This window comes from Octopus sinensis, unplaced genomic scaffold (genome assembly GCF_006345805.1).
Source record: "Octopus sinensis unplaced genomic scaffold, ASM634580v1 Contig13619, whole genome shotgun sequence".
Classification (NCBI taxonomy): Eukaryota; Metazoa; Mollusca; class Cephalopoda; order Octopoda; family Octopodidae; genus Octopus; species Octopus sinensis.
In genome coordinates, this window is record NW_021833018.1 from 1 (window position 1) to 14,281 (window position 14,281).

General features: G+C 33.7%; 1 protein-coding gene and 1 long non-coding RNA gene across 2 annotated transcripts; both read left to right on the forward strand.

Moving 5' to 3' along the window:
- Positions 1-231: 231 nt before the first annotated feature.
- LOC118761442 lies at positions 232-1,380 on the forward strand. The gene is made up of 2 exons (XM_036499317.1): positions 232-421; positions 526-1,380. The coding sequence occupies exons 1-2, from the start codon at positions 238-240 to the stop codon at positions 1,200-1,202; spliced, it is 861 nt and encodes a 286-aa protein (XP_036355210.1). The 5' UTR covers positions 232-237; the 3' UTR covers positions 1,203-1,380.
- A 10,714-nt stretch (positions 1,381-12,094) lies between these two features.
- Positions 12,095-12,533, forward strand: LOC115229707. The gene is made up of 3 exons (XR_003883358.1): positions 12,095-12,233; positions 12,265-12,415; positions 12,449-12,533. It is a non-coding gene; the product is annotated as an uncharacterized LOC115229707 (long non-coding RNA).
- Positions 12,534-14,281: the final 1,748 nt, after the last annotated feature.

Below are 14,281 nucleotides of genomic sequence, written 5' to 3' on the forward strand. Positions count from 1 at the left end.
TATGTATTCCTAATATCTCACGTTAAGCTCAAACTCTCCCACAGTCGAATTTGAATGCAACGACGAAGCCTTGGTTTTGGTCGTCGATTATATTTCCGGTTGTTTGAAAGACTCTATTTAAGCCAAATATAACTCAGAATCAGATATTGACAACTTCAAAGCGGCATTAATAGAACTCAACAACAACGTGGAGAATGTTTGTTTGATTTTAATATCCTATAGATCTATCAATTGCTCATGGCAATGGCTTTGTGGGAATGTGATGAAAAGTCTATTAACGAGTTATCGGAGGCTGCTGTTTTGTCGGGGAATGGACACGTGCTTGTTAATGTACTGAAGCAGATCTACCCCGAGGATCAGGCCACTAATCGACCTGATCTTGCTAAAATCATTAGCTTTTCTGACACGATTTTACCACAAGGTTAAGTACCGGTCCCTTTGATTACAAAAACAAAATTTAAATTAAAAAAATAATTAATTAAAAATATATTAAATATAATTTAATAAATAATTAAAATATATTAGATGACAAGACATTTGTAAGAACATACTTATTCCGTTACTATTGTCGCAAGATAGACCACCAGGCACACGATTTGTCCCCTACAATCACAAGTTTATCTTCCTCAATGTCGAATTTCTACGAAAAGACATCCAAACAACTCGAATCTTTGAAAACCCGAATTGATTCTTTAAAAAATGCCCCATCAGACAGTTTTAAATCAGTTCTTGTCGACTTGGAGTCAGGAGAGGACTTGAAGACAATCATTTCGAAGACATTCACCGACAACAATCAGTTGAGTCCCCTCGAACGTCAACTGACCACGTTTTTCCTGTGCTGTCGTCGGTTTGTGAGTCAATTGGCCATGTCCCGGGATTTCGAATCAGTCAAAAATTCAATTTTGTGGTCCCTCGGTGAGTCCCTTCAAGGGATCCCCTCAGGAGACACAATCTCCCTGCCAAGCTCACTCAACAATCTCTTCAACGTGATCGAAGCCACCCCCCAACAAGGGATGTTGAATATAATGAGGGAAGAACTGAGGACAATTGGATTGAAGGTCGATCAGTTGTGTTCCGACAAAAAAGTGGACATTTCCAATATTTTTAGTCCTCGACTCCTCAATGTGAGCCCCAGGCAATGGACGAGGGGTTGGTCGACAGCAGTCCTGTTAAGAGGGTTCGCCAGAATGACGAGGAAGTGAGTCCCCCCAAACGGATTACCGCCAATGTTGTTGCAAAAGCACGCAAAGTTCGTTTTTTACTCAAAAATTGTGCAACGAAGATATTAAACGACAGCGAGGGTTATCGAAATGGGGGGACTAGTCACGTTCCTTGTCGATAAATATGACTGTTTTATTGGTTAAGTGTTAAATATCAACATTTTTCGGGCAGACATTAAATTACAAAACTCATCAAGGGACTATTTTCCATAACAGTCAGTGTCGGTTGTGCAAAATCATATTTTTTGAATCCCTTTCGCTAGTCTTTGACTTCTTAATTATCCAAAAAGTCACTGGCATTAACACAATTATCTATTAAGCCTATACGATTTTTCAATTTGGTGGATTAAGTCAGGCGTAAACCTTTTTTTCAATTTAGTCTAGGAGAAATGATTGTTAGCTTGATTGTCCTAGGAAGTGAATCTATGCTTTAGCTGGGTGTATGGATGTGGTAGAACTTAACAACGATCGGACCTGTCTTTACCTTCCCTACAGATGTTCTAGCTTTATATGCCTTTGCAAATTCTATGAACGCAGAAAAGATCGATCAAAATATTCTGCCTTTTGCAACTGGCTATTTTTCAAGTTCTCCTTTGCGCCAAAAACGGCAATCATTTAAATCGCTGCTAATCATGTCATCTTCTCAAGCCATAGTTCCCGCTATTTCAACTATTACAGTAATTGGTATGGCTTCTTTAGTTACGCTTTCGTAACTCAAGCAGTTTATCGACTAACAAAAGGAAATGTTTCTTATCCAGGTAAAATCGATACATTAACCTTTTTATTCTCTTATTTTTCTGATCAGCAGCTGTTAGGTCAAATCAGCAGCTGTTATGAGTTAATTATTCATTTGAGACCAAGCCTATGTCAAGTTCACCGCAAACTCCACTAGAATACTGTTTATTCTGCCTATAACCAAACAATTTGAAAATCGATCAATCTATAATCAAGAATCTAAATAATACAAATTCACCTCGCGAAGTTATCACCGATATTTTTGACTCAATGTACACGCGTGGATTTGGCTTAAGATATCTTGAACAAATCAAACAGAAAGTCCTGTTATTCTTCTCCATAATTAGTATTTTGAATGGATAGAGGTTGTAGAAACGGTCGAAGATTTACAAAATAACAGAAAAATTTGTAACAGCAAGCAACCGTCTAAGCAAAATCCACATTTCTTTACACCTTTTATTAAAAAATTCAATAAAAAGATCACTGGAAACTTTTACTATTCTCGTTTCAGCAGGAAATATTTACCCTATAAAAGGTAGACATGCAATTATGACTGATAACACGTGATAACCAGTTTTCAAAAATGTGTGATGTCAATCACGCATTCTTTAATTCTACTGAAATTGACGTGATATCTTATTAACAACTTAGTTAACTGGAAGTGTTTTGGTTTCTTTGAAGCATCTAGGATTCTTTCTTGTCCCAATGACCATTTATTTTGGAATCTTTTTTCCCCCATAAATGCGTTTAAATGATACGTTGTTTCTCTCTTTCCAATGCTGAAGCCAACCTGAATTAGGAATAAAATCATCCAGTTTCATTAACCAATTTATCCAATTAATCGATATATATTGAATGGAAAGCATATAAAATATGTTATTGAAAATAAATTTATGTCATTAGCCGATTTATACAATTAACCAATATGCAATTGACCAGTGTATACTGTACCAAGTTCTTAGTTCTCTTTAAGAATGAACGCTAAAGAAAAAAACTTAATAAAATTTGAAGTCAAGATTTGTTATTAAAACATCTATTCTGAGCTTGATTTTCTTTCAGTTGAAATGAGAACTTTTCAGGGTTTTTGAATCCACATGCAGTGATCTCTTTTCCCCATTCTTACAATACATCTTCTATTGATTCTAAAAGGAAAACAAAATGAAAAATACGTTCAGTAGATCCAGTAAATCAAGCAATTGGCATTGCTTCCCTTCATTTTCAAGAAGCTGACCATTTAATTGCTCATGGCCGTCGAAAGCTAAACAACGCCGAACAAAAAATCCAAACACTGAATAGCATTCCCAAAAAACTTAAAAAATTCACCTTTATTCTCAATGATAATGTCATAGCAATTACCAAAAATGTAATCGCTGTAACAAGTATTCTCAGCCACTTTTTTAATAGCCTTATTGCTAACCACATTCACGACGACCTGATAAAAGTCATTCTAAGAATTCCAGGTTACGTAAAAACACTTATCGAGCAAAGCAATCAGATGAAAGAATCAATGAAAAACGTGATTAGCACTGCTAAATTTAAGCAGTTTGGTCTCCATCGATGTGCATGAAATCAAAAAGCTTATCGATACTATCAAAGCACTGAAAGATCAGGACCCCTTTACCCTCGTTCACATTCTTCCAGTAAAAGGACAAGGCATAAAAAGAGAAGGCATGCATCCAACGCCTTATCAAAAAGGAAAACTATTTAATAGAAAAACAGGAGAATTACATCTTTATAAAAATCCTAGGCTAACATTCTTTAAAGTTTTTTGGAAAGCACGTTCTCAAGTTTGCTGAAGAAGATCCCAATATTGTTGCTATCACACCTGCTATGCACGTCGGCTCTTGCTCAGATGTTTTTATGAAGCGATATCTAGACAGCTGCATAGATGCAGTCATTACCGAGGGAAACTCTTTTGCCTACTCTCTAGGTATGAGCTATAATGAAAAACTAAAAGTCATTGCCTTTGTCTAATCAACTTTCCTCCAGCGTGCTTTTGATAACATTTATCACAATGTTTGTGTTCAAAAGCATCATTAATCGCCCTGGTCTAGCTTTTGATGATGGAATCACTGCTCAAGGGCTCTAAGATATTGAATGCCATGCCCAATATATTTATCGCGCAGCCTTGAGGCGGGAAGGAATATGCTAAAAGCCCTCCTACAAAGTGCTTTCGTATGGAAACTTCCATCTGCTATCCGCTATCCTAACTTACAGACAGTTGACGAAGAGATTCAATTCGAAAAAGTTTTTTTAGCAAAGAATCCCTTAAAAAGGAAAAAATCTAACGATAGTAGCTTTTGGCCACGTGGTGGATATTGGTCTGCAAACACGCGAGCTTTTGCTTTTAGAAGACCTTGATGGAACAGTCATCGACCAATCTTTGTTAAACCTTTGGATGAAGATACTTTGAAAATTCTCGAGGTGTTGTTATAATTGAAAAACATTCACTTCAAAGTGGCATGGGATCGATTATCAATTCTTTTATTGTCCAAGAAGGCTTGACTCATTTACACGTTAGGAAATCAGCATGCTAATCATGCAGACTTGTTAAAAGAAGTTGGACTTTACCCCGACAATATTGCTACAGGTTTTAGAGACTTCTTCAAAACAAACTGCCAGGGTCCAATGAAAAAAATTGCTCTTTTTCCAAAAACTAAAGAGAAATCAAAAAATATCTTTTCTAAAAAAAGCATCCAGGTTGCTGTTGGAGATGATAAAGCAAGCGATCTTAAGAGGCACCTCTTTTCTCGGCAAACTCGTAGGATATTGAATGGTTGATCACAATGAGAGGAGATGGATCTATCTTGCGCGTAGCGCATAAGTACGCTGATATCGATGCAGTTATTTTATGAATTAATTTCGGGCATCTCGGGTTTATGGCAGATGTTCAAATCATCAATATCATCCTCTGACTGGAAGATTTAATTCACCGGCAGTTCACATTTAAAAATAGAATAATGATCGAAGGAACATCTCAAAGTAAAAAGTCTTTCTTTTCCATAAAGAATTGTCTCCTACAACTAGTACACAATCCTATTATTATTAAAATGGCAATTTATGTTATCTTTATCTGAATAGGCTTGAAGCTGATAGTGTCATTTTAGCAACCTTTAATATGTCAACAGCTTACTCTTTAAGTTGCCGGTAGTCCTATCTTAAGCCCTGATATTAATGCTTTTGTCTTAACTTCTATTTGTTTACATACCATTTCAAATCGTCCTTTCGTTCTTACACTAAACCGCAAAATTCAAAACGAGTATGTGAGTGAAAATGAGTCCATTGAAGTTTCTGCAATGGTCTCAACCGCTTTGAGCTAAAAACGGGAGAAACGATTAAAATCAGACGCAGTCAAAAAAATTCAAACTCGTTAATTTAAACCACATTGACTTCTACTTTACTCTCCGAACAGAGCTCTGCTGATCCGGAAAGCTTCGTCAATCAAAGGAAATTGATTAAACAGTTTCTCTCATGATTCCTTTAAAACTTGCGTTTAATTTGTCCGCTTTTAACCCCTGACTGCAGAAAAATTTGATTCATATCTTCGCTATCAACAAGATGAAAAAGCAATCCAAGCTCAATACTCTTTAGAAATGACCGGAATCATCTCTGCAAATCAAACGCATGGTGGTTTGATGCAAGCCCTTGGAAAACGCTTATACTACGTAACAACAGGTCCTCGTATTATCGATGGCCTTCATATTGCAGGGCGAACAATGGGATCTAAATTAAAACTAAAACAAAGCCAGGGCTTTTTTATAATCATCATATTACATGTTTTGTTGTAGGAACCAATATAAGAAGTTGTCATTATCCTTAATAGAAAGGTTTATAAAACTCTTAATCCAAAAGACAACTCTTTAGACTTGTGATTTATCATAGTGAGCCATTAGATAAAGCATCTCTCAAAGTAAGTGGTGAAACCCCTCCTTTTTTCTATTATTACATGCGTATTATGCAAGCAGATCAAATAAACTTTATAAACGTTAAACCTTGTGATAAAAACTATTAATAAAATCAAGTAACCTTTCAAATGGAGAGTTGCCACACCATCGACCGAGTCAGAGAATAATTCGGTGAACTGCTTTAATCCAGAAGAAATTGGAATAAGATCCAAGGCCGCCCCACCGCACAGCTAAAGTCTTGTTGTATACTGATAATGATTATACTAAATACCGTTTTCAATATCTTTTGATAGATGAAACTAAGATAGTTACTATCAATAGAGTTAAAAAATGTTAAGTTTTTCAAATTTTTAGGAATTATCTTTAGTCAGTAATTAATGTCAAACTAAGTAGGTCACCCTGTCAACCCTGTCAACAATGAAGGTCGCTCTGGTCGTCAGCGTGGGGCGCGACATAATACATCTCTCACATTGCAAAATATCATCTATACCATTTCCCATACTAAGTGGGATAAACACCAAACTAAGTGGGATTGAGAGAAAACTAAATGGGATTAACATCAAACTAAGTGGGATTAATAACGAACTAAATGGGATCAATAAAGGATTACTTTTATTATAAATATTATATTTTGACGCAGCAAATAAAAATGCCACGTAAATCATTAGAAGAGAAAAATCAAATACATAGAAATAAAATACATTTAATTTCAGTTGCAGAATCAGGTGGGGATTGGAAAAAAACGGCAATTGAACTCAATATCTCGAGAACAACAGCATATCGTTGGATAAGGGATGGAGTTAAACCTGACACGAGAGGTGGAAATTATAGAAAAAAGTTTGACAAAGAACATATCGACTTTTGTATATCATGCATTGAAGACGATAGCACAATTACCCTTCATGGAATTAAACGAAAATTTGAATTAATTTTTCCGAAATTATCAATATCAAAATCAAGTATCGCTCGACATCTCAAGTATCGTTAACATAAAATTTTAAACAAAGAATTTTTTGGTGTTAATCCCATTTAGTTTGCTATTAATCCCACTTAGATTGATGTTAATCCCACTTAGTTTGACGTTAATCCCATTTAGTTTTCTGCTAATCCCACTTAGTTTGGTGTTAATCCCATTTAGTATGAGAAATGGTATATTGTTTACTAATCTAAAATTGTTTGCCAAAAAAGGCTTGAATAATCAGCAATGACTTCACAATGACTACATAAGATTTCATTTTGAAATGCGTCCAAATATATCAAGGCAAAAAATAGGTGACGAAAAAGTCAAAAAAATAGAATGAGAATAATTTATAATTTAAAATTAACAATTAATTAGTTTGTTGTAGATTTATTAAAATAATTATTTATTTATTAAATCGAACTTGTTGATGTGGTTTATTTTTGCATTCATCTTTTACAAAATAATTTCAGTGACTGATCTCCAATGTGAAATCAATGAAGACATCCTCTCAGAATGGAACAACTATGTTGCCAACTTCAGTATTGTATATACTTTCAATGTATTAGAGATCAACAACGAGAGCCATTCAGAATCTGCATTTTTAAGCGTAACATGGACATTATCAATGAAAACAACAAATTATATGAATCTGGAAAGTCGAGCTATAAAATGGCATTAACCAATTCACTCATTTAGTTCTTTAACTGATTATTATGTAGACTGCCGACGAAGTTCCCAAAGGATTATCACCAAATATTTAACCCTCACTAATTCTAATTTTTCACTAATTCTATTTTCTCTATTCTAATTTTTCTCTATTAGTGGCGTCATATGACGTCATGATTTTTGTCAAGTTTCACAAAAAAATAAAGGTATAAGACGCGAACTACGTAATTATATTATAAACATGGGGAATTTTTGTATATTATAAAAAAAAGGAACAATTAGAACTGATGAAATAAAACGGATTTTTCCAAATTAGAAAAATTACAGAAATATGTTGACAAGCGTTTCAATGACGAGCATTTCAATGATTGTCTTTATTAAATAAAAAAATTTAACGCGGACGATATCTTGGTTACGGATGTCTTGATGTGGGGACCCCGACACAGAGAAGGTTTTCCTGGAGCAGACTAGAACCGTACTTGGAGGAACTTGAAATCTGGTGCAATGGTAAAGGCTTGAATCTCGCTCGGGACAAAAGTACCATTTGTTGGATTTCAATGGGTCGTGACAAAAAACCGACTTTCGAGGATTATGGGAACCTGATTATATCGAAGAACCTACGTTACCTGGGAGTAACTATAGACCCCACCGGGTCATACAAACCCCATGTGCATGCAAAGCGGAAACAAGGAGCGAAAATCCTAAAAGGACTGAGGCGTTTTTGTCTAAGCGCAGAAACGTTTCTACACATCTACCAGACTTGTGTTCAGCCACTAATAATCTATGGTTCGGAGGGCTGGTACCAAACTGATGAAAGGGACCTTCTAATCGCCAAACTCGAAAAAACCAGACAATTTGCCATCAAACTGCCATTCGGCCTGGAGCTCAGCAGTCCGCTGGAGGACCTGCATGAGCGGAGTGTTGACACGATAGACGCGATCCTTGCAAAAACTCGAATTCGCTGAGGAAGATAAGACAGTCTCCCGGGGCAAAACCGAAGTTGAGACCTTCGTGGCTCTCGTTATCAAGCCCCCTAAGCTCTAATTCCTCGGCCACTTTTCTTTTGGAGCTATTGTATTAAATAAACCATATTCTTCACTATTAAATAAAAAAATTTAAATTGAAAAAAATTAATAGATCCATATTGCGCATTTTGGGTTCAAAAATGTGCAAACTATTATTTGTGAATTTAAAATTTTGGATTAAATTGTAATTTTGGTCTTAATGGGAGTAGTGCAATTCCACAGTTTTAAGTGTGTAGAGACATAAACCAAAGTTCCAGGTTTGTCTCCTAAAAACTATCTCAGCAGGTTAGTTATAAGGAATTTCCTTACAGACTATTGGTAAACAAACAGAAACCATTTAATACACATAAGATTTGTATAATGCCAGACAAATAAGATTAATTTTATCTTTCTAATTGTGATTTCTTTTCTGTAATTGATTGTCGCTATTTGATCTCGCTCTAGATAAAATATATATGTTTTGTATTTAATAGAATTTGAGACTACCCTATCCTGTGTCAACACGATAAAGAATCATTTATATATTCATGTATATATAAAAGTATTGGGAAGCAGGACTTCAATTCATCTTTTGTTATCATTTTATTTTCTTTATCATTAACCACAAATTTTAACATACCTACCGACTCGTAGATATTGTAATAAGAACAATCTCACAATAATAACCCTTTTTATACACTTTCCACATTTTGAGAATTGAAAGCAAATTCGTCGTGCTCACGATCAGCTAATCAAAAACTTATAAGCAAAAAATATGTTGGCAATCTTAGCTACATGCTCACCTAACCAAAATATACAAACCAGTGAACTCCATGTGAACTTTACCAATGGCCATCGTTCAGTAAAGTGTCTGTAAAAACAACAGAACCAAATTTGACAAATTTTCTGAAATTGAAAGTATGTGGGGCATGAATTTAATTAATTTTAATTATTTTCCTAACATTTGACATACTTTCCATTTCACCTGCAATAACCACATTGATCTGATCATATTTGATCAATAATAGCTTGTAGCCCAGATCCACACAACATGTCGGCAGTATACGCGGAAGATGTGCTTTGAATTCCTATCTTAAGTAATAGTTGTATAGTACTGGAAAGAAAAGAACAACAAAAAAACAATTCATGCACATAAAAGTTGTTTTTATTTATTTAAATAATTTTAAAATATTTTTGAAATAAAATTCATATAATAAATTATTTATTAATAACAAACATAACTATAATTTGCATCATATTTTCTTTATTATTTTATATACATTTTTAGTTTTTTAATTAAACTAATATCTATTGATTAATAATTAATTTGTTATATAAAATAAGCTAATTTAATTATTCTTAATACTTTTTTCAAGTATCGATTTTTAACTAAATAGACTATATCATTAAATCATTCTAGTGAGACCCTTTGGAAATTGTTATTTTAAAATGTCAAGAAATGAAATTTTGGCTCCCTATATAGTTTATATCAAATATTAAAATTGTAATAGACATTACTCAGACAACTTCGAAGAGTTGATTTGCAAAAACTTTGTCATTTTATTCATGCAAAGATTTCTGGAAATAAAAATGATCTGTTGCAACGAATTTATGAGAATCTAGAAACAGTTTACAATCCCGAATTCCTGTCAGAAATCAAATTTATTTTTGAGTACACCAAATAACAAATTTTATTTTAGACATAGAGATAATGCTTTATTCTCATTAAAAACGATATTTCCTACAGTAAAACATGCTTCCCCAATTGATTTGAATTCTCTTAAATTCGAAGATATTCCTTATTATGAAAACCTTCACACACTCTTATACCCAACTTTAATCAAGAATGGTAAACCTGCCATAATTATTTTAGGTGACAAAATATCTGACGGCGACTGCAGAAACGTGTTTACTTTTGCAGAGTCAATTTACAATACTTTCCCAGATTTAAAGTAATTGTTTTTTAACAAGTTATAAAATATGTTTACCAACTATATTTATTCAATATAAATAATTTTTGATATTTTATAACACAGATTTTTTGACTACATGGGATTCAGAACTGACATTCAAGTACAACTTAGGTTCAGTTTAAAATTAATAATTCTAGAATTGGCGTTTTGGAATCAAATGTTTTGCGTGATAAATATCCGTCAACTTTAACGTGTAAACTCAACTCAAAATCTGTCGATCTTCCAGTATTAAGTCGATCTTTTATTTAGCCATACCTCCCTATCAAGCGACAAAACGACGTACAGAAACGTCCGCGGATTCCCGTTGATGTGACTATGGTGACAATCACACACCCAAATAGCACAAATTGTTTATTTGTCCGTAACAGTTCTAGCGAAAAAGTAATTTTTATATTCATTTTTAGGATCAATATTACGCGGGAATTTTTATTGTTAGAAAATTATTAGTCAGTGATTTAATAAACAAAATACAATCTCGATCTCCAATAACAACTGAACAGACTCGGAAATGGAGTTTGACCTAATAAACTGACTTTTCAGTCACTGAACGTCTTTCTGCAAACAATGAAACTGACGAACCTGTTGTGACTGATATATTCCTCTCTCTCCTATGTCCTGTTTCCATATTTTCATTTACTCGTATAGATATCCCAGACTCGTTTGTCCCTTCCGGTCAGATCGACGCAATGTGACCACATTCAATGTTTTGATGCCCATACTTTTCTCACAATGAATGAGAAAAGACCTAATTGGCGTTGTCCGATCTGTTCTCGGCCTATGGACTTTTGCTACGTGAAGATTGACGAGTATCAGTCTTACTATATTATCCCATAAGATACGTCTCCTTCATTTTAATGCAGACTAAAACTCACGTGAGATCTGTTGGGTTTGACGAGAATGGGCTTTGGCACTGTGTTTCAGATAAAGGGGAACCTGCTAGAGGTTATTTGCCATTGTTGATTTTTCTAGAAATTTTTGATACCACTGAACATAAAGAACCACTCCGATAACTGAGAGTGTGGTTAATATTTCGAAGGGCAGACGAGGTTATTGTCATTGAAGATTCTGACGATGAGGAAAAAGATAAAAATAATCTACAAGTTGAGAATGAACAGCCCTCCTTAGTCCTCATAGAAGGATCGGTACGTTCTCTTAATCAGGATATCCAAAATGAACCACATGTTCTACGACTTCCCTTATCTTCTAATAAGAGGCCTTGTTTAGACTCAATGAATACTGTATTTAATGGAAGTAGCGACATTACTCATCGAGACATTCCGTTTAAAAACTCGGCTTTTAATAGCCAAGTGTTTCACCCGTTTGGTTCATCTCAGTCAGTGCCTCCTCGATTGTTCACAGTTTCTAATTATAATCAGCCATTCTTCCACGGATTGATCTTTCCAACTTCGATGTCAAATAATACTCCCCAAGGTGATAGAAACATTTTTTTGGACAAGTTACCAAAATTATAACAATTAAATTTTTTTCTTCAATAAATTACATTTCAGTAATTTTTATTAATTTATTAAATTAATCATTGTAACTTATATATGGATAATTCGCATGCTTGTCCTGTTAACTCACATGTCTTCTAACGAAGCTGGTATTCAATTTTGCTTCTTACTTTTCTAATTAATTAAATTTTAAATGAAGTTTCTTGCCCAATATCAAGAGAGAAGTTGAATAATAATACGAAAATCTCTAACCCACCAGAAGGAGGATGTCCAATGGCACATAACAATATAGAGATTGTAAATGATCGGAATATGGTTGTTAATAATGTGAAATCTTAGAAAATAGATGCCAGATTTTAGTAAGGATACAACTTCTGAGAATTTCTGTAATCTAAAAAAAACAAGAGAAACGTCAAGTATTCCAATGTCTTCTTCTGATTCAAAAAAATGGACTTATCCGTCTTCTGAAATGTTTTACCGTGCTATTGTTAGGAAAGGTTTTTTTAAACTATTATAAAAATTTTAATCAGGCCACCAATTTGAAAATGGACAACTTGATTCTCAGTTGATTGATGATGCAGTGAAAGCCCATAACTCTACTAACGAGGCTACATGGAAGGAGATTCTCAAATGGGAAGCCCTTCACGCGAAGTTTTAAATATGGAAACAATATATTAGTGAATGTCCTAGTCCTAGTTTACGCCGTTTCCACGGGAGAAATGACGATATTTCTCCTCGTGCAAGAATTAGAAATTTTTTCGGGCAAGAATTAGAAATATTAAAGTTTAATTCTGTAGGTATCAATTACCCTTCGACCGTCACGACTGGTATGTCGATCGGTGTGGTTTTGATGTGAGATATGTTATTGACTACTATGACTGTTCGAATGAAACACTTCTTGATGTAAGACCTGCCTTGGATTCATTTTCGGCGGTTATGGATCGTTTTAAAGTTATGTGCTATCGGTGGTACTGCAATTGGATAAACTAATATTTTATCTTTGTTTAATAACACTAAAATACATTTAAAAGTATATGGATAATCATAGAGAGTTTGGGGATTCGATATCAAATTCATTTGTTTAAATTTAACAAAAATTTGCTAGTCGAATAATTAGTTAAAAATCGTGATCTTAAGTAAAAGCTTTTAACTCAAATGCAATTGGATGAAAGATCAAATTTTGGTTCAAATTTATTGGCAAATTTCACAAATAACTATTCTGTAGTTGAAGAAAGTATATGCGGTTTTTAAAAACAGAAAAAAACACATGGCCAAGATTCAAAGATTTCTCACATATAAGTAGAAACTGGAATAACTCTCTAAATTAGATTAAACAATATCAAAGTGTTTAAATAAGAGTCACCGGTGCATAAAAGTGAAACTTTTTAAAATTATCTCTTTTTAAAATCTTGACGAATTCACTAAAAGATTAATTAGAAACAGTTGCTCCATTGCTAATGCAGTATATTGGACGATCCTGGAACGATGTTTGTTGTTCGAATTATGAAATGTAATTACAGTACGACCCCGCCCCAATAGAAAAGTGCCCCAAATATAGAGGGTGCCCCTAAGATAGAGGTATATATAATTTTTACATTTTAAAAGCAAATATCTGTGTTTTTTAATAATAAAATATGTTTTTTCGTATTAAAAAAGAGGAATTAATTTATTCTATGAAAAATAATCAGTTATTTTGAATCCAGTATTATATTTATTTCTTAGAATCTTCGACATTTTTATCTTGAATTCATAGTATTCTTTGAGTCCTTCAGGGCAAGTGTTGAATAAGGAAGTTTCAAGATCATTAATTATTCTCATTAAATCTTTTAAGTCGGACCCTTCAATTTCATCATTTCCATTATACAAAGTATCATTATCCTCAATTCCGTTTATTTCAAGATCCATTAAAGCTAAAACATGCTTATCGATTAATTCAGATTCTTTTTTTAAATTAATTTCAGGAAAACATGTTCTCTGTTCGTTTATTTTCATCCAACAATTGACAATTGTTGTTGTTGTTACTTGACTCCATGCTTCCCCCACATATGCGATTATTTGCCTCATATTAATTTTTAATAAAGTCGAATAGTACTTTTTGAGATCATCAGTACATATCATTTCATAAAGAACGTTGCTATAATAGGCTTTAAAACGAATTTATGATCTCCATGTCTAAAGGTTGAAAAAGTGCTGTTGTATTTTTAGGAAATTTAAAAAATGATAAGTTTGAATATTCTTGTAATTTGTGGCACAATTGCATCCTACTATTTTTTTATTCTCGGGAATTTGTGGCACAATTGCATCCTACATGGAAACAAAAATAAAAAACTTATTTATAACAACAATCAATGAAAACAATGACG